Here is an 18,844-nt window from a genome sequence, read left to right as displayed (position 1 = left end):
CACACACACACACACACACACACACACACACACACACACACTCACACACTCACACACTCACAGACACACAAAATCTGTTTCTTGCTTCTCATAACTCCACAGTATTGTCCAAAGTGTACCAGGTGAAAAGTAGCTACAGTTTACCTGAACCCTGCATGAAATCACAAAATAAAAATCTTGTTTCCTAAACTGTGTCTTTAAGAGTTAATTTTCTTGGCAGTTGTGGGGCCGACGGATAAGTCCATGGCAGCTGAGTAATGGGCCATACATGTTATCTTCCTTGCTTCCAGGAGGAAGAAGGGCAAGTGCCTGCTGAGGGCCTTGAAGGGAGCTGAGACAAGCTCCAAAGTCCCAAGGCGTTGAAGGCGTGGTCACTGCACACCTAGGGAGGAGCAGGCAGCTGAGCAGCAGGAGCTGGAGTGGCTGGTCCTCCCTGGGGCAGGGTGAGAAGACAAAGGGGTTGAGTATAGGAGGACAGGCACAAGCGCTATGGAAATGAAAAGCTCTGCAGATCCGGAAAAGGACTGGCCCTGGGCTGGAAGCCTGGGCCAAGGCGCACTGTGCTGATTCCCTTCTGTTCATGTCACTCAAGACACACTAGCCAATCAGAGCCTTGAGGCAGAATTGTCAGCAGGAAGAGGAGGAGAGTTATTCCTGGTCCCATGGTGCAGGTTCCACTCTAGCTGAGCAGGCTTTAATGGTTTGGAGTGATGTGGTGAAGGCAACTGCTGTGTGCTGTGAGGGGAGCTCCCGCTAGCTCCGAAGCCGAGACATGGTGAGCACAGGGTCACTGCCCACAACCAGGAGGAGCAGGCAGCTGAGCAGTGGGAGCTGCTGGTGTGGCGGGTCCTCCCTGGGGTGGTCCTAGTCACTCTCTGGACCAGACTGTGGCCTCTTAATGGGGACTGCTTATTGTATTCCATTAGTTTGCATAGACTGAGTAGCCATTTTCAATGTTTTCTGTATTCTTTATGTTAGCATGTATGCAGCAGGACTGTATGCTGAAAAAGAAATCATGCCACGAGACAGATCCATACTAGAGGATTGTTGTTTTTTTTTTCTTTTAATGGGAAGGGAATACCGAGACAGTCTTTGAGGATGGTTAGGACATGGATGGCTTGGGGAAAGGGAGGAATTCCCTCTACAATCTACCTTGCTCTAGTGCAGAAAGTGCACACGCATGCACACAAGGTGCCCACGTGCGTTAATAGACCTGAATCCTGCCTGCTGGTGGTGGGCTGTTTCACAAGACATGCTTCCTGGGCGGCTTTGTATTTTCCATTTTCCCATGGTCATCAGTGCCTCTAGGGGTGGCTCCATTGCTGCCTGTTTACTAACACTGTATTTCTTCTTTTTTCTTTTTCTTTTCTGTTTCTGAGACAGAGTTTCTCTGGTTAGCGCTGGCTGTCCTGGACTCACTTTGTAGACCAGGCTGGCCAGGAGCTCACAGAGCTCCTCCTGCCTCTGCCCCCCAAAGTCTGGAATTGCGGCATGCACCACCACACCCTGCACACTGCTATCTTCACCCTTTTTTCATTCTGTGGAGAGTTGTTCAGTTTCCATGAGTTTCTATGCTTTCTCTTGTGTCTGTTGGTGATGGTGTGCCCCTTTAATCCTGGGTGGTCTGATAGTTTGCAAGGTCACTACAACGTCTTTGTATCTGTTGAGACTTGCGCTTTGTTTGGGTATCATCAATTTTGGAGAAAGTTGCCTGAATTGCTGAGAAGGGGGTATATTCTTTTGTGTTTGGGTGGAATGTTCTGTAAATATCAATTTGATTGTTTTGGCTTTTAACATCGATTACCTGGGGTGGTTCTCTGTTTTGTTTTGTTTTTTCCTAAAGGACCCGTTTCTTGTTAAGAGTGAGATAGTGAAGTGTCCCACTATTAGTGCATGAAGGTCTATGGTGATTTAAGCTGCACTTTCTTTTACAATGTTGGGTGCTCTGGTGTTGGTGCGTAGATGTTAAGAATGTAAAAGATATCATGGTAAACTTTTCTTTGTTGAATGTGCAATGTCCTTCCCCATCTCAATGACTTTTCGTTTGAAGTGTATTTTTTAGATATTAACCTGGCCATAGCAGCTTGATTCTTAGGTCCATTTGCTCAGAATCTCTTTTTGCCGCCCTTTGCCTTGAGGCAATGTCTGTCCTTGCTGTTGAACTGTATTTGTTGTAGGCAGTAGAAGGATAGATTCTGTTTTAGCATCCATTCTGGTAGCCTGTGTCTTTCTATTGGTAAGTTGAGGTTGTGATATTGACAGATATCAATGAACAGTGCCTATTAATTCCTGGTGTTGTTGTTATTGGTGGTGGTTGTGGTGTGTTAGTGTGTGTATATATGTGTATGTCTCAAGCGTATTATATGTATGTACACCTTCCATTCTTTTGGTTTTGCTCATGTGAGGTTAGTTATGTCCTGTGTCTTCATGGGTTTAGTTAACCTCCTTGAGTTGGATTTTTCTTTGTAGCACCCTGTGTAAAGCTATATTTGTAGATAAATATTGTTAAATTTTGGCTTTATCAGAGAATATCTTTTTTTTTTTTTTTTTTTTTTTTTTTTTTTGGTTTTTCGAGACAGGGACTCTGTGTAGCCTTGGTTGTCCTGGACTCACTTTGTAGACCAGGCTGACCTTGAACTCACAGCGATCCGCCTGCCTCTGCCTACCAAGTGCTAGGATTAAAGGCGTGCACCACCACCGCCTGGCCTGAGAATATCTTATTTTATCCATTTATGGTGATTGAAACTTTTCTTGTATAGTAATCCGGGTTGTCATCTGTAGTTTCTTAAAGCCTGCAGCACATGTGTCCAAGCCCTTCTGCTTTTAGAGTCTGCATTGAGAGACAGATGCAATTATAATACGTCAGCCTGTATGTGTTACCTGGTTGTTGTGTTTTACTTTCTGTTGCAGCTTTTCATATTCTTTCTCATGTCTAGTGTTTTTATTATTATGTGGCAAGGGGACTTTCTGTTTTGGACCAATTCATTTGTTATTTTGCATGCTTCTTGAACCTTGAGAGACATCTTCTTTAAGTTAGGAAATTTTTCTTTTTATGGATTTGTTAAAATATTTTCTGGACCTCTGAGGTGGTATTCTACCCCTTCCTCTATTGCAATTAATCATAGTTTTGGTCTTCTGACAAGATGGCAGAGTGCCTTGTTGTTTTGCGCCAGGAAACTTAGGTTGGATCCGCTCTTATTTTTAATGATGTATCCTTTTTTTCTATTGAATCATCAATTCCCAAGATTCTCCCTTTCATATACAATCTGTGGGGGACTCCTGCCACTGTAGTTCACGTTGTAATCCTAAGACTTTCATTTCCAGGATTCCCCAATTGTTTCTAATTCCATTTTAAGATTTTGAGTGTTTTATGTCTTCATTCAAGCGTTGTTTAGTGTATCTTGGCTTTATTCAAGGGGTTTATTGTGTTTCTCCAGTTGTTTGATTGTGTTTTCCTGGATCTCTTCAAGGAATGTATTAATTTCCTTTAAGGACCTCGATGAAGGTTTTTTTCTTTTTTTCTTTTTTGGTTTTTTTGAGACAGGGTTTCTCTGTGTAGCCTTGGCTGTCCTGGACTCCCTTTGTAGACCAGGCTGGCCTTGAACTCACAGCGATCTGCCTCCTGACTCCTGAGTGCTGGGATTAAAGGCGTGAGCCACCACACCCGGCCTGAAGCTTGTTTCTTGTGCCTTCAGCTATGTTGGGATATTCAGGACCTGTTGTGATAGGATAGCTTGTCCTTGTTGGTGACATAATTCCTGGCTGTTATTGATTATGCTCCTGTGCTGGTATCTAGGAATCTGGGTTTGACGTGATTATTGGTGTGGGTGTTGATTTCTGGGTTTGTCTTGTAGATGTGGGAGTACTGTTTCTGTGTTTCTGTTTGCTCCCTGGGTAGCCTGACAGTGTCTTGGCTGAGTATTGGACTTTTTACTGTTCTGCTTTGCTGCTGTGTTCATGGAGAATGCTTACTGTTCTTAGAGGCTGGCAAAAGGAGTTCAGGGAGAGATGGCTTTAGGGATCCACAGGAGGTGTGGATGGGATGGGGGAGAGGAAGCTGCCTCTGTTGTCCAGTCCAGTGCTTGGGGCAATTGTGAAAATCAAGGTCTGGCCGGGTGGTGGTGGTGCACGCCTTTAATCCCAGCATTTGGGAGGCAGAGGCAGGCAGATCGCTGTGAGTTCAAGGCTAGCTTGGTCTACAAAGTGAGTCCAGGACAGCCAAGGATACATAGAGAAACCCTGTCTCGAAAAAACAAAGAAAAAAAAAACAAAATCAAGGTCTGGGCCGAGGAGATAAGTTTGTACGTCTGTTGACAGCCCACCTGGGCTTTGGGCAGGCATGGAATGTGGTTGATCAGGAATGTGCCTGCCCAGATAGGGGCTTGGACACAGAGATGAGGCAGTTGGGTATGGTCTGTGTTCTCTAGGAGACATGGAAAGTGGGGAGGACGCTTTCCCTGGTATTCTGTACAGTGTGTGAGAATTGGGTCTGTGGTAACAGATAGTGGGATATCTTTGGACAGACGACGTGGTCTTCTGTCCATCAGGGCTTGTGGTTGAGCAGGGTGTGTGCACCCATAGTTAGTGGCTCAGGGAAAGAGATGAGGTAGGAGGAGAGGGGCAGATGGGGATGGTCTGTGCTGATGACCGGAAGCATGGAGGGGGGAGATGCATCTCTAGGGGCAACGCTGAGAAGGGACTGGGTCCTGGGTCTCAGGTACCAGAGAGTGGTGAAGGTCTGGAGGCATCCCACCTAGTCCCATGCACAATGTCTTCATAGTGAGCCATCATGTTCTCAGGGATCAATTATTTACCACAATCAGCTCAGTCAGGGGTTGTCAGGGAACAGGGTGGTAGGCTCTGACTCCAGATCCTTTTAGTAACTAGACAAAGCAGTTCTAATTGACCTTTCACTGGTCCTGGCCAGGTTGTGGCCAAGGACAGTTGCATATATATCTGGGTGTCACAGACAGGAGGACAGGTCATAAAGGTTTTTCTTGGCAAAATTCCAGAGGCCTCCAACAATCCAACATGATCTCTAGACATCTAGGAAAACTGTGGAGGCTTTGATTGACAACGTTCCAAGGATCTCTGGCTGATCACTACTGTCCCTAAATATCAGGTATGGTCCAAGTGTAAAGCTGTTTTAGAAATCTGGCATTTCTCCTAAAACTGTTTTTTTTTCACTCTATTCTTCAGCCCTTAGCAACTTCATACAGGGAAAACTTTTTCCCATAGAGAATGTTGAAAGGGCATCTTGCCAATGCCTTGAGACAATGATAGTTTTTTGCTCTGACTGTGAGAAGCCAAGCAGAAACTGCATGAAAGAAACTTAATACCTTGACATAACAGTACTTGGCTAGACACTGTTTCCTGTAGAAACATTTGTTTAGAAAATGCCTTGCGAGCCCTAGAAGGGTCTTGGATCATCATGTTTTACAGATATTTTACGACAGAGGACCACTTGGCAGTTAGCCTAGGCTTGGATAGCCCAGCTGTTGGTCTGAGACTGGAAGTAGGTCAAGTGTTTCTTTCAATAATATTTAGCTCAAGGTATGATGATGCTATGACCTTGTAAACACATTGGCTGTAGCCTGGGGAAATGTATGATTAGACTTTCCTCTGTATCGTTTAAAAAATAAAGATCAGGTGATGCTGCCCATTGCCTTAAAAATGATATTTTGTTGTAGGTTACAGAACTTTTATATTTCCTTGTTACTCTGTTGATTTTTGATTGCCGTAGTGACTGTAAATGATGGGAAAATCATGATGTAATTAGTAACAACAAATAATTGAACTTCATTTCAATAAAATTCTGGGGTTGGCCCAAGGAGAGGGCAAGCAAGTAAGAGACATGAGAGAGTAAGCTAGAGTGAGATGGGGAACAGCAAGAGAGGGGGATAGATAGGGAATGGCAAGAGGGATGGGTAGATGGAGAACAGCAAGAAAGAAGATAGTTAGCAGGACAGCAAGCAAGCAAGGTGAGAGAAGTCAGACAGACAGCAAAGGAGACAGAGAGGCAGAAGAAAAGTTCTCCTGGGCTTCAAGACCTTCAGCTTCTACCGCTTATGCCTGAGTATTTCCTTTTCCTCCGTTCCTCACCATCTCAACAACTAGTTCCTCTAGCTAGTTGTTCAAACAACGCTTGGTTTCCCTTAAGCAAACTGCCTGCTCAGTTCTCCCTGCTGCAGATCTACCTCTCTTCTCTCCTCTATGCAGTTCCTGGGGTTGGTCTTGGGGAGCGGGGGGCTGGGGAATGTCTGTGGATTAACAAGGCCTCAGAGTATGCTGAACATAAACATAGTTTGTGGTCAACCTGACCCGATACAGAGACTTTTCCCAGCACTGAAGGCACAAACACTTTTCCTAGAGTAGGAACGTTATTTGTAATCAGTAGTTCCTGGTGAGCCTGATCTTGTCCAGGGAATTCTCCCGGACCAGGGTAAAGGTCTGTGTGCTAACAAGGAAGTGTAGCTGCTTGTCACAAAATGGAGTCTGACTGCTCTTAATGTGGTCTCTTCAGGTGAGCTTATTCAGCAGTAAGACTCAGGAAACATAGTTGGCCTAGGTTAACAAACAGAGGGAGGAAGCCTCACAATTGCATCTGGGGAATCAATGCTCCTTTGCACCTTCACCTGTCTTTGTCTTCTGAAGATTTACTATACTATGTTATGAGTTCCTTGAGTTTTTGTTGGGTTGAAGAATTTCTGTGAGACAAAAGTTTTCTCTTCTTAATCTTAGAGCCTCCCCTTTGCTCTTTTCGTGGCACATCTGTATTTGCTAGTTTTTGCAATAATCAATGTTGATTGCTATGTTTAACACATATTTTAAGGTTTTAAACACTTTCTGATATATTATTCCTGTGTGTCCTTATTAGGTTCATTTCAGAACATTGTAGTATCTACAGTCATCCGTTGAGGGCTTGCCCCTACCACACTGGCTGGTTGCTCTGTCAGTCAACAATTGTATTGATTCATCAACACAATCGATGTGGCAAGGCTCTTCCGATGAGAATGGCTATGTCTGTAAGCAAGTGGGCGTGGGCTGGATAAGAGAGCTGGCAGAGCATGGGACGGTGGCCAGGCAAGAGAGAAAGCTAGGACACCATGTTTGCCCATAATTAATTATGCATACAGTGCTCTACCTGCATGTACACTTGCAGACCAGAAGAGGGCGTCAGATCACATTATAGATGGCTCTGAGCCACCATGTGGTAGCTGGGAATTGAACTCTGGACTTCTGGAAGGAAAAACAGTCAGTGGTCTTAAACTCTAGCCATCTCTCCAGCCCTACTATATTTCTTTTTACATGAGTTTGTATCCTTAGCTCCCGAAAAAAATGGGCTGTGATTCGAGAGAACCATCCAAAAACTCGTTTGTTACCGGAGTTGGTTTAGGTTAGAGAATTCAGTCAAAGCAGCAGAGTAGCAAGTTATTAAAAATAAAATAGTGGTACACAAATAGTGATGTTGCAGCTGGACAGACCTGATGATGCTCTCTTTTGGAGGAATATGGAAAACGTCAGGACATGAAATGGCAAAAGGCTTAGAAATGTGTTTACAGAGTTTAATCAGCTGTTCTTGTAGGATGTGGAAGATAAGGAGTTTTGAGAGGAATGCAGACAAAGGAAGTCCAGGTCATAGGATTCCAGTAGAAAACAGACTCCATAATTCTGCAGCTAGTACTCATCTGTGTGATATTTTGGTCCAAAATGTTTCTTAATCTTCTCCTGCCTTGAGAAATTGAGTAAGGCAGGATAATTAAATAATGAGCTGATTTTCTAGATGGACTATTGACTCTTTGGATGATTTTTACTAGTGGCTCATTAAGGACCACAATGTAAAAAAGTAACAAATGGTGTAGAAATAAACACAGAGTCTGTGGTTTGTAGAAAAAGAACAGCAGTAGGTAGTATCAGATGCAGTCCAATGCTGAAACCGAGGCAGGAACTTTCAAGGAGGTGGTCACCATTCCAGGGCAGGGCCTTGCTCTGGATTGGAAGCCTAAGAAGATGCCCTAAGGGTGACACTTTATCCTCTTAAGTCTTGAATTAAGGGAAGGGTGGCCAAGTTATTTCTAGTCCCAGGAAGGAACTTCCTACAAAACCTGCTTTAACTGTGGTCCAAGGAAGGTATGAGCCATCCCAATATAGAAGCCAAATTGACAGGAGCCCTCACCCATGCTATACTGTTCCTGGAAGGAAGAAGCTTCTTCCTCTGTGGTTTCAGTTCAGCACTATTCCTGCTCTCTATTTCCAGAGTCATAGCCCCAGTGAGGAGACTGTGAGAGTTCATTGCCTAAAGGCATGAGGATAAAAAAGCCTGGTTTGTATTTGGAGACCATAAGATGTTGAGTTAACTGAGCTATGAGAAGTCAGCCATGGAGAGATGCATGTAGGGAGTGGAAGTAACCAATATGAGAGATGTGTGACAGGTTTCAGGGATAGGGAAATCTAAACCCTTTGAGACTGCAGCTGCATGTATCTGAGACAGAGATAGAGAATTTATTCTTTGCCTTCTATCATGGTTTCTTGCCTTGGTCCTATCTTCCCTCACTCAGCACACATTCCTCTCTTTGGAATGGGAAGGGCTATCCTATGCCAGTGAAGATTAGAAAGTTGTAGCTTGTTTCCTGAATTGACAAAATGTGGCCATCAAGAGATTGTCTTGAGAGTCAGAAGAGACTTTGGACATTTGAACAGTGTCCAGGCTGTTGCAGACTATTCGTATCATTGAAGTTAGACTAAATGCATTTTCATCATGGGATGACCATGAGCCCAAGGTAACAAGAGTCAGATGGAAGAAAAACACAAACACTCCCAGAACTGATGATGATGTCTTTGTACACTTGATTATGATTTGTGGGTTATGGGAGGAGCTTATGGAAGTTTTTGTAGTCGGACCCTCTCTAGATTCCTTATTGGGGATGTGACTTGAGTGTCTGTGGACTCAACCCACTTCCTGTCTTCCTGTCTACTGTGTTGTGGTTGAAACTCATCAGTTTCCTTCTCAAGCCCTCACCATTGTAGACTATTCCTAAATGACAGAACATACAGTAGATGCAATTGCTGTTCAGTGGTAAGCTAATTTGCTAGCCGAATGTTGTTCTAATTTTAGTTTTGTTGTTGTTGTTTTTGAAGACAAAGTTTCTGTATACGTAGACCAGGCAGGCCTCCAGCTTAGAGGTCCACCTGACTCTGTCCAGAGTGCTGGGATTAGATGTAGGCCAACTTTGCTGGCTTTTGGTTTCTTTTCATGTTATGTTAGTGTCTGATGGCCTGGAATGTAGGTTCTTGTACTTGTCAAGCATATGCTGTTTGCTGACCTTCATCCACATATTGGATATTGAAATTTGGCAGAGACTATATATTCTCTTTCTCAGGATGGCATGTGTTCATGACATTAATACACCCTGAGCCTTCTGAGTTGTTAGATTGCAGGTGTGTGGCATTCTTCCTACATGTTGTGTTTGTCTTGAATTTTTTTGATGAATATGAGTCTTTGCCTATGAGCATGAGTATGCAATGCAGGCTTTGATCTTTTTAAAGCCTGCTTTAGAGCTGGAGGGATGGCTCAGTGGTTAAGAGCACCACCTGCTCTTCCAAACTTCCCGTGTCCAATTTCCAGCAACCACATGGTGGCTCAAAATCATCTGTAATGTGAGGTAACGCCCTCTTCTGTCCTGCAAGTGTACATGCAGGCGGAACATTGTATTCATAATAATAAATAAATACTTTTTTAAAGAGCCTACTTTATTTGGGGCTCATTAATGCTTCTATCACCCTTTCAACGCAGCAACTCACATTAGGAGAGAAAAGGGCTGATAGGGACTATGGAGGTCACCTTCTTACACTCAGTTCCTTGGAGGGAGGTTCCACTCTTAGCTATCAGGATTCCAGCTGATCCCTTCATCAGCAAACCCAACATTCAGCAAACGTGAGTGCAATGGCAACAGTGGAAACCTGGAAGGGTTCTCAGGACTGTATCTCTCAGAGCATCTCAAAGCAAGAGCATCTCTGAGCAGACAGGCAATATAAAGGTATGCAAAAGGGATTGATCTTTCGTATTTGGACTATATTTACTCTCCCATAGTCCATGCAGGATGTTTTTCAAATGGCAAAGAACATTTCCTCACATGAGGCACACCTTCACAGGACAGTTTCACATTCCACGCATGGGATCAAAACAAAGACATGTTTACAGTGCACCCCATGTGTGCCGGGACTTCACAGTAGTCAGTAGGTGGCCTTACAACTCGTGAACTTGGAATAATGGGTAGTTGTGAGCAGCCATGTACGTCTGGCCATTGAAGCTAATTATTTGCAAGATCATCAAGATCTCTGAACTGCAGAGACATCTCTCCTGCCCCGTCACTCATTTAATACCAACCCTTGCAGCCAGGTTTCCAACAGAATGGGGGCAGCATGGAGATGCTCTAGGCCCCTCAACCTTATGAGTAGAGCCTGGAAACAAAAATGAGAATACTGAGAATTAGTTTCTTTCCTTGGTTCCCAAAAATCTGTCCATGTGTAACATGCATTTGCTGTTAGTACGATCTTATCAGTGTTACAGTTTAAGCTGGGCACTTCAGGAATCTGTCAGATGAATACAGAACTAGAGTGAGTGTGTAATTCTTTGTAGGAACTTCAGTAAAGTCCTCTGGGGTCTTTCTGTTTCATTCCTTGATTTTTGTAGAGGAGTCAAGGTTTTAATAACTACCTTTGTGTGTCCCTGAACTCATGGTATAGACTAGTCTGTCATCCAACTCAATGAGATGACCCTGCCTCTGCCTCCTGAGCCCTCTTATTAAAGAGATGATCCAGTAAACCAGCTTGTCCTTTTTTCTTTTCTTTCCTTTTCTTTTTTGTCTTCAGTAATAGTTCATACAGTTTTTCGATGTGGCTTCAGTACTGTTGATGCTTCTCACAATCCTCTCTCTCTCTCTCTCTCTCTCTCTCTCTCTCTTTCTCTCTCTCTCTCTCTCTCATGCTCTCTTTCTCTGTTTCCTTATCTGTTAATTTTCATTTCTCTTAAAGGCTATACCCTATTCAAAGGGTTCAGAAATCATAGAGGAGAATCTTATTCACTTTCCTAGGTGACCTAAGTCACGTAACATGACTTGGTAAGGACATTAGAGCTTCTGTGTCAGGAAATAAGTGAACGAAGCCCAGAATTATATGAATTCTATGTCAGAGAATTATACATTTCCAGTGTGGTCACTATCATGCTTCCTGTTGTACACATGTATGGGACATTTTAGGGTGCAGTGAACTTGGATGATGTGCATGTGAACTTCACTCGGGAAGAGTGGGCTTTGCTGGATCCTTCCCAGAAGAATCTCTACAAAGATGTGATGCTGGAGACCTATTGGAATCTCACCACTATAGGTAAGACTGTGACAAAATTTTTTGTTTTCAATTTTTAAAATACAGGGCAAGTGTTTCTTTAGTATTGATGCTGTTTTGTAATTTGAATTGAAAATGAGGAGGGATGAGGTGATTAAGTCACGCATGGTTGTCTGATTCAGTGAAGGGAGTATCGTAATTTTGACCTAATTTCCAAAGATATATCATATATTTTGTGTTACTATGTTTTAGGATACAATTGGCGAGACCACACTATTGAAGAACAGTGTCAAAGATCTAGGAGATATGAAAGGTAAATCTCATGTGCAAGCTGATATGAAATGTATGATTAAACTTTCCTCTGTATCGTTTCAAAAATAAAGATCAGGTGATGCTGCCCATTGCTTTAAAAATGATTTTTTGATCCGGGCGGGGTGGCGAACGCCTTTAATCCCAGCACTCGGGAGGCAGAGGCAGGTGGATTGCTGTGAGTTCGAGGCCAGCCTGGTCTACAAAGTGAGTCCAGGATGGCCAAGGCTACACAGAGAAACCCTGTCTTGAAAAACGAAAAAAATGGTTTTTTTTTGTTGTAAGTTACCCAACTTTTGTATTTCCTTGTTACTCTGTTTATTTTTGGTTGCCCTAGTGACTGTAAATGATGGGGAAAATCATGATGTAATTAGTAACAACAAATAATTGAACTTCATTTCAATAAAATTCTGGGGTTGGCCCAAGGAGAGGACAAGCAAGTAAGAGACATGAGAGAGTAAGCTAGAGTGAGATGGGGAACAGCAAGAGAGGGAGATAGATAGGGAATGGCAAGAGGGATAGGTAGATGGGTAACAGCAAGAAAGACAATAGTTAGCAGGACAGCAAGCAAGCAAGATGACAGGAGTCAGACAGACAGCAAAGGAGACAGAGAGGCAGAAGAAAAGTTCTCCTGGGCTTCAAGACCTTCAGCTTCTACCGCTTATGCCTGAGTATTTCCTTTTCCTCCATTCCTCACCATCTCAATAATTAGTTCCTGTAGCTAGTTGTTCAAACAACGCTTGGTTTCCCTTAAGCAAACTGCCTGCTCAGTTCTTTCTGCTGCAGATCTACCTCTCTTCTTTCCTCTATGCAGTTCCTGGGGTTGGTCTTAGGGAGCGGGGGCTGGGGAATGTCTGTGGATTAATAAGGCCTAAGAGTGTGCTGAACATAAATATAGTTTATGGTCAACCTGACCTGATACAGAGAATTTTCCCAGCACAGAAGGCACAAACACTTTTCATAGAGTAGGAATGTTATTTTAATCAGTAGTTCTTGGTGAGCCTGACCTTGTCCCGAGAATTCTCCCGGACAAGGGTAGAGGTCTTTGTGCTAACAAGGAAGTGTAGCTGCTTGTCACAAAATGGAGTCTGACTGCTCTTAATGTGGTGTCTTCAGGTGAGCTTATTCAGCAGTAAGACTCAGGAAACATAGTTGGCCTAGGTTAACAAACAGAGGGAGGAAGCCTCACAATTGCATTTGGGGAATCAATGTTCCTTTGCACCTTCACCTGTCTTTGTCTTCTGAAGATTTACTATATTATGTTATGAGTTCCTTGAGATTTTGTTGGTTTGAAGAATTTCTGTGAGACAAAGAGTTTTCTCTTCTTGATCTTAGAGCCTCAAAATTTGCTCTTTTCGTGGCACATCTGTGTTTGCTAGTTTTTGCAATAATCAATGTTGATTGCTATGGTTAACACATTTTTGAAGGTTTTAAACACTTTCTGATATATTCTTCCTGTGTGTCCTAATTAGGTTCATTTCAGAACATTTCAGTGTCTATAGTCATCAGTTGAGGGCGTGCCCCTACCAGAACGGCTGGTTGCTCTTTCAGTCAACAATTGTATTGATTCATCAACACAATTGATGTGGCAAGGCTCTTCCGGTGAGAATGGCAATGTCCCTAAGCAAGTGAGCGTGGGCTGGATAAGGGAGCTGGCTGAGCATGGGACAGTGGCCAGGCAAGACAGAAAGCTAGGACACCATGTTTGCCCATAGTTATTTACTTTATTTATTTATTTATTATGCATACAGTGCTCTACCTGCATGTACACCTGCAGGCCAGAAGAGGGCATCAGATCACATTATAGATGGCTCTGAGCCACCATGTGGTAGCTGGGAATTGAACTCTGGACTTCTGGAAGGAAGAACAGTCAGTGCTCTTAACCTCTAGCCATCTCTCCAGCCCTACTAGATTTCTTTTTACATGAGTTTATATCCTAAGCTCCCAAAACAATGGGCTGTGATTCGAAAGAACCATCCAAAAACTCGTTTGTTACCTGAGTTGCTTTAGGTTAGAGAATTCAGTCAAACCAGCAGAGTAGCAAGTTATTTAAAAAAAAAAAAGAGTGGTACACAAATAGTGATGTTGCTGCTGGACAGACCTGATGATGCTCTCTTTTGGAGGAATATGGGAAACATAAGGACTTGAAATGGTAAAAGGCTCAGAAATGTGTTTACAGAGTTTAATCACCTGTTCTTGTAGGACATGGAGGGTAGGGAGTTTTGAGAGTAATGCAGACAAAGTAAGTCCAGGTCATAGGATTTCAGTAGAAAACAGACTCCATAATTCTGCAGCTAGTACTCATCTGTGTGATATTTTGGTCCAAAATGTTTCTTAATCTTCTCCTCCCTTGAGATATTGAGTAAGGCAGGATAATTAAATAATGAGCTGATTTCCTAGATGGACTATTGACTCTTTGGATGATTTTTACTAGTGGCTCATTAAGGACCACAATGTAAAAAAGTAACAAATGGTTTAGAAATAAACACGTCTGTGGTTTGTAGGGAAAGAACAGCAGTAGGTTGTATCAGATGCAGTCCAATGCTGAAACTGAGGCAGGAACTTTCAAGGAGGTGGTCACCATTCCAGGGCAGGCCCTTGCTCTGGATTGAAAGCCTAAGAAGATGCCCTAAGGGTGACACTTCATCCTCTGACATCTTGAATTAAAGGAAGGGTAGGCCAAGTTATTTCTAGTCCCAGAGAGGAACTTCATACAAAACCTGCTTTAACTGTGGTCCAAGGAAGGTAACACCCATCCCAATATAGAAGACAAATTGACTGGAGCACTCACCCATTCTATACTGTTCCTGGAAGGAAGAGACTTCTTCCTCTGTGGTTTCAGTTTAGCACTATTCCTGCTGTCTATTTCCAGAGTCATAGCACAAGAGAGAAGACTGTGAGAGTTCATTGCCTGAAGGCATAAGGATAATAAAGCCTGGTTTGTATTTGGAGACCACAAGATGTTGAGTCAACTGAGCTATGAGAAGTCAGCCATGGAGAGATGCATGTAGGGAGTGGAAGTAACCAATCTGAGAGATGTGTGACCGGTTTCAGGGATAGGGACATCTAAACCCTTTGAGACTGAAGCCGCATGTATCTGAGACAGAGATAGAGGATTTGTTCTTTGCCTTCTATCATGGTTTCTCGCCTTGGTCCTGTCTTCACTCACTCAGCACACATTCCTCTCTTTGGAATGGGAACATCTATCCTATGCAACTGAAGATAAGAGAGTTGTAGTTTGTTTTCTGAATTGACATCGTGTGGCCATCAAGAGATTGTCTAGAGAGTCAGAAGAGACTTTGGACATTTGAACAGTGTCCAGGATGTTGCAGACTATTCGGGTCATTGAAGTTGACTAAATGCATTTCATCATGGGATGACCATGAGCCCAAGGTGACAAGAGTCAGATGGAATAAAAACACAAACACTCCCAGAAAGGATGATGTCTTTGCACACTTGTTTGTGATTTGTGGGTTATGGGAGGAGCTTATGGAAGTTTTTGTAGTCGGACCCTCTCTAGATTCCTTATTGGGGATGTGACTTGAGTGTGTGTGGACTCAACCCACTTCCTGTCCTCCTGTCTACTGTGTTGTGGTTGAAACTCATCAGTTTTCTTCTCAAGCCCTCACCATTGTAAATTATTCCTAAATGACTTAAAATAGAGTAGATGCAATTGCTGTTCAATGCTAAGCTAATTTGCTAGCCGAAAGTTGTTCTAATGTTAGTTTTGTTGTTGTTGTTTTTGAAGTCAAAGTTTCTCTATATGTAGAGTAGGCAGGCCTCCAGCTTAGGGGTCCACCTGACTCTCCCCAGAGTGCTGGGATTAGATGTAGGGCAATTTTGCTGGCTTTTGGTTTCTTTTCATTTTATATTAGTGGCTGATGTGCCTGGAATGTAGGTTCTTGTACTTGTCAAGCATATGCTGTTTGTTGACCTTCATCCATATGTTGGATATTGAAATTTGGCAGAGACTATATATTCTCTTTTTCAGGATGGCATGTGTTCATGACATTAATACACCCTGAGCCTTCTGACTTGTTAGATTGCAGGTGTGTGGCATTCTTCTTACATGTTTGTTTGTCTTGAAATTTTTTGATGAATATGAGTCTTTGCCTATGAGCATGATTATGCAATGCAGGCTTTGATCTTTTTAAAGCCTGGAGCGATGGCTCAGTTAAGAGCACCACCTGCTCTTCCAAACTTCCCGTGTTCAATTTCCAGCAACCACAAGGTGGCTCACAACCATCTGTAATGTGAGGTAATGCCCTCTTCTGTCCTGCAAGTGTACATGCAGGCAGAACACTGTATTCATAATAATAAATAAATAATTTTTTTAAAATCCTACTTTATTTGGGGCTCATTAATGCCTCTCTCACCCTTTCAAACAGCAACTCACATTAGGAGAGAAAAGGGCTGATAGGGACTATGGAGGTCACCTTCTTACACTCAGTTCCTTGGAGGGAGGTTCCACTCTTAGCTATCAGGATTACAGCTGGTGCCTTAAACAGTAAACCCAAAATTCAAGAAGTGTGAGTGCAATGGCAACAGCAGAAACCTGGGAGGGTTCCCAAGTGTGTGTCTCTAAGAGCATCTCAAAGCAGGAGCAACTCTGAGCAGCCAGGCTATATAAAGCGATGCAAAAGGGGTTGATCTTTTATATATGGACTATATTTACTCTCCCATAGTGTATGCAGGATGTTCTTTATATGGCAAAGAACATTTCCCCGCATGAGGCAGTTCTTTTTCTAATAGACAAACACCAAACAGCCTCACACAAGGCAGTTTCACATTCCACGCTTGGGATCAAAACCAAAACATGTTTACAGTGCACCCCATGTGTGCCTGGACTTCACAGTAGTCAGTAGGTGGCCTCAGAACTCGTGAACTTGGAATAATGGGTAGTTGTGAGCAGCCATGTAAGTACTGGCCATTGAAGCTAATTATTTGCAAGATCATCAAGATCTCTGAACTGCTGAGACATCTCTCCTGCCCCTGTTACTCATTTAATACCAACCCTTGCAGCCAGGCGTGGTGGAGCACACCTTTAATCCCAGCCCTCAAGGATGCAGAGGCAGGTGGATTGCTATGTGTTTGAAGCCAGCCTGGTCTAAAGAAGGAAGAACGGAACAGTGAAGGCTACACAGAAAATACCTGTCTCGGAAGAAAAAAAAAAGGGAAACAAAAAAAAGGAAAACAACATTTATATTGCTAATATTTTATCTTGTTGTGTTTGAGGTGGAAGCAAAGAAAACTCACTATAGCTAGAACAACTGAAAATGAAACCTTTATTTCCTGAGCACAGGGATGTGCCCACATTGGGATCTGAACTGCATCCTTGAACAGAGACTGTACAATATATTTAAAGGATGGGGGAAAAAAGGTGGAGGAAGGGGAACCAGAACATTGTCCAATCATATTTTGATTCAGGGGTTGAGCCAGGAAGTTTCCATCAATCAGGACAGGAGTGGCCTTCTGGACCTGGGAACATGAACCTGATTGGCCCTGCCAACAAGATGGAGAAGTTGGCCTTGAGTACCAGGCTTGGTCAGGATGTAGGCAGAAACTATAGTAGGGAGGGAACACAGAGGAAGGGAGGTGAGCTTTCTCTTGAAGGCTGTATTCACAATGCAGCAATTTTTGTCTTAAGTGTTTGGGCCAAGAAACGTTTATTCTTGAAACTAGGAGGAATTTACAACAGGGAGTTTCCAACAGAATGGGGGTGGCATGGAGATGCTCTAGGCCCCTCATCCTTATGGTTAGAATCAGAAAACAAAAATGAGAGTACTGAGAATTAGTTTCTTTGGCTGGTTCCCAAAAATCTGTGCATGTGTAAAATGCAATTCCTGTTAGTACGATCTTATCAGTGTTACAGTTTAAGCTGGGCACTTCAGGAATCTGTAAGATGAATACAGAACTAGAGTGAGTGTGTAATTCTTTGTAGGAACTTCAGTAAAGTCCTCTGGGGTCTTTCTGTTTCATTCCTTGATTTTTGTAGAGGAGTCAGGTCTTAATAACTACCTCTGTGTGTCCCTGAGCTCATGGCATAGACCAGTCTGTCATCCAACTCAATGAGATGCACCTGCTTCTGCCTCCTGAGTACTCTTATTAAAGGGATGAGCCAGTACAACCAGCTTGTCCTTTTTTCTTTTCTTTTGTTTTGTTTTTAGTCTTTAGTAACAGTTCATACAGTTTCTCTGATGTGGGCTCAGTACTGTTGATGTTTCTTACCTCTCTCTCTGTCTCTGTCTCTGTCTCTCTCTGTCTCTGTCTCTGTCTCTGTCTCTCTCTGTCTCTCTCTGTCTCTCTCTCTCTCTCTCTCTCTCTCTCTCTCTCTCTCTCTCTCTCTCTCTCTCTCTCCTCTCTCTCTCTGTTTCCTTATCTGTTAATTTTCATTTCTCTTGAAAGGCTATATCCTATTCAAAGAGTTCAGAAATGATAGAGGAGAATCTTATTCACTTTCCTAGGTGACCTAAGTCACCAAACATGACTTGGTGAGGACATTAGAGCTTCTGTGTCAGAAAATAAGTGAATGAAGCCCAGAATTATATGAATTCTATGTAAGAGAATTATACACTTCCAGTGTTGTCACTATCATGCTTCCTGTTGTACACATGTATGGGACATTTTAGGGTGCAGTGAACTTGCATGATGTGCATGTGAACTTCACTCGGGAAGAGTGGGCTTTGCTGGACCCTTCCCAGAAGAATCTCTACAAAGATGTGATGCTGGACACCTATTGGAATCTCACCACTATAGGTAAGACTGTGACAAAATTTTTTGTTTTCAATTTTTAAAATCCAGGGCAAGTGTTTCTTTAGTATTGATACTGTTTTGTAATTTGAATTGAAACTGAGGAGGGATGAGGTGATTAAGTCAGGCATGGTTGTCAGATTCACTGAAGGGAGTATCATAAGTTTGACCTAATTTCCAAAGATATATCATATATTTTCTGGTACTATGTTTTAGGATACAATTGGCGAGACTCCACTATTGAAGAGCAGTGTCAAAGATCTAGGAGATATGAAAGGTAAATCTCATGTGCAAGCTGATATGAATATGCCTCCCAAGAAAATTTAATATGTCCTGTGTATTTTAAAGGAAAGCACTGCTTTATGTGTATTGGGGATGAATACATTCTCACAAAACCATGTCCCTGAACGTCTTTGTGTGTGTGTGTGTGTGTGTGTGTGTG

At 42.9% G+C, this 18,844-nt stretch overlaps 1 protein-coding gene across 1 annotated transcript in view; it reads left to right on the top strand.

Annotated features, from left to right (window-relative positions):
* Positions 1–18,844, top strand: part of LOC311583836 (uncharacterized protein) — a 54,299-nt gene that overhangs the window by 33,068 nt on the left and 2,387 nt on the right. The window contains exons 2-3 of the mRNA XM_084757754.1: positions 11,259–11,385; positions 11,596–11,656. Coding sequence (XP_084613880.1) covers positions 11,259–11,385; positions 11,596–11,656 — 188 coding nt within the window. The remainder of the gene's footprint in view (positions 1–11,258; positions 11,386–11,595; positions 11,657–18,844) is intronic.

The sequence above is a fragment of the Acomys minous genome (assembly GCF_964271855.1).
Source record: "Acomys minous genome assembly, chromosome: 14".
NCBI classification, from domain to species: Eukaryota; Metazoa; Chordata; class Mammalia; order Rodentia; family Muridae; genus Acomys; species Acomys minous.
This window is presented reverse-complemented; position numbering and strand designations above follow the sequence as displayed.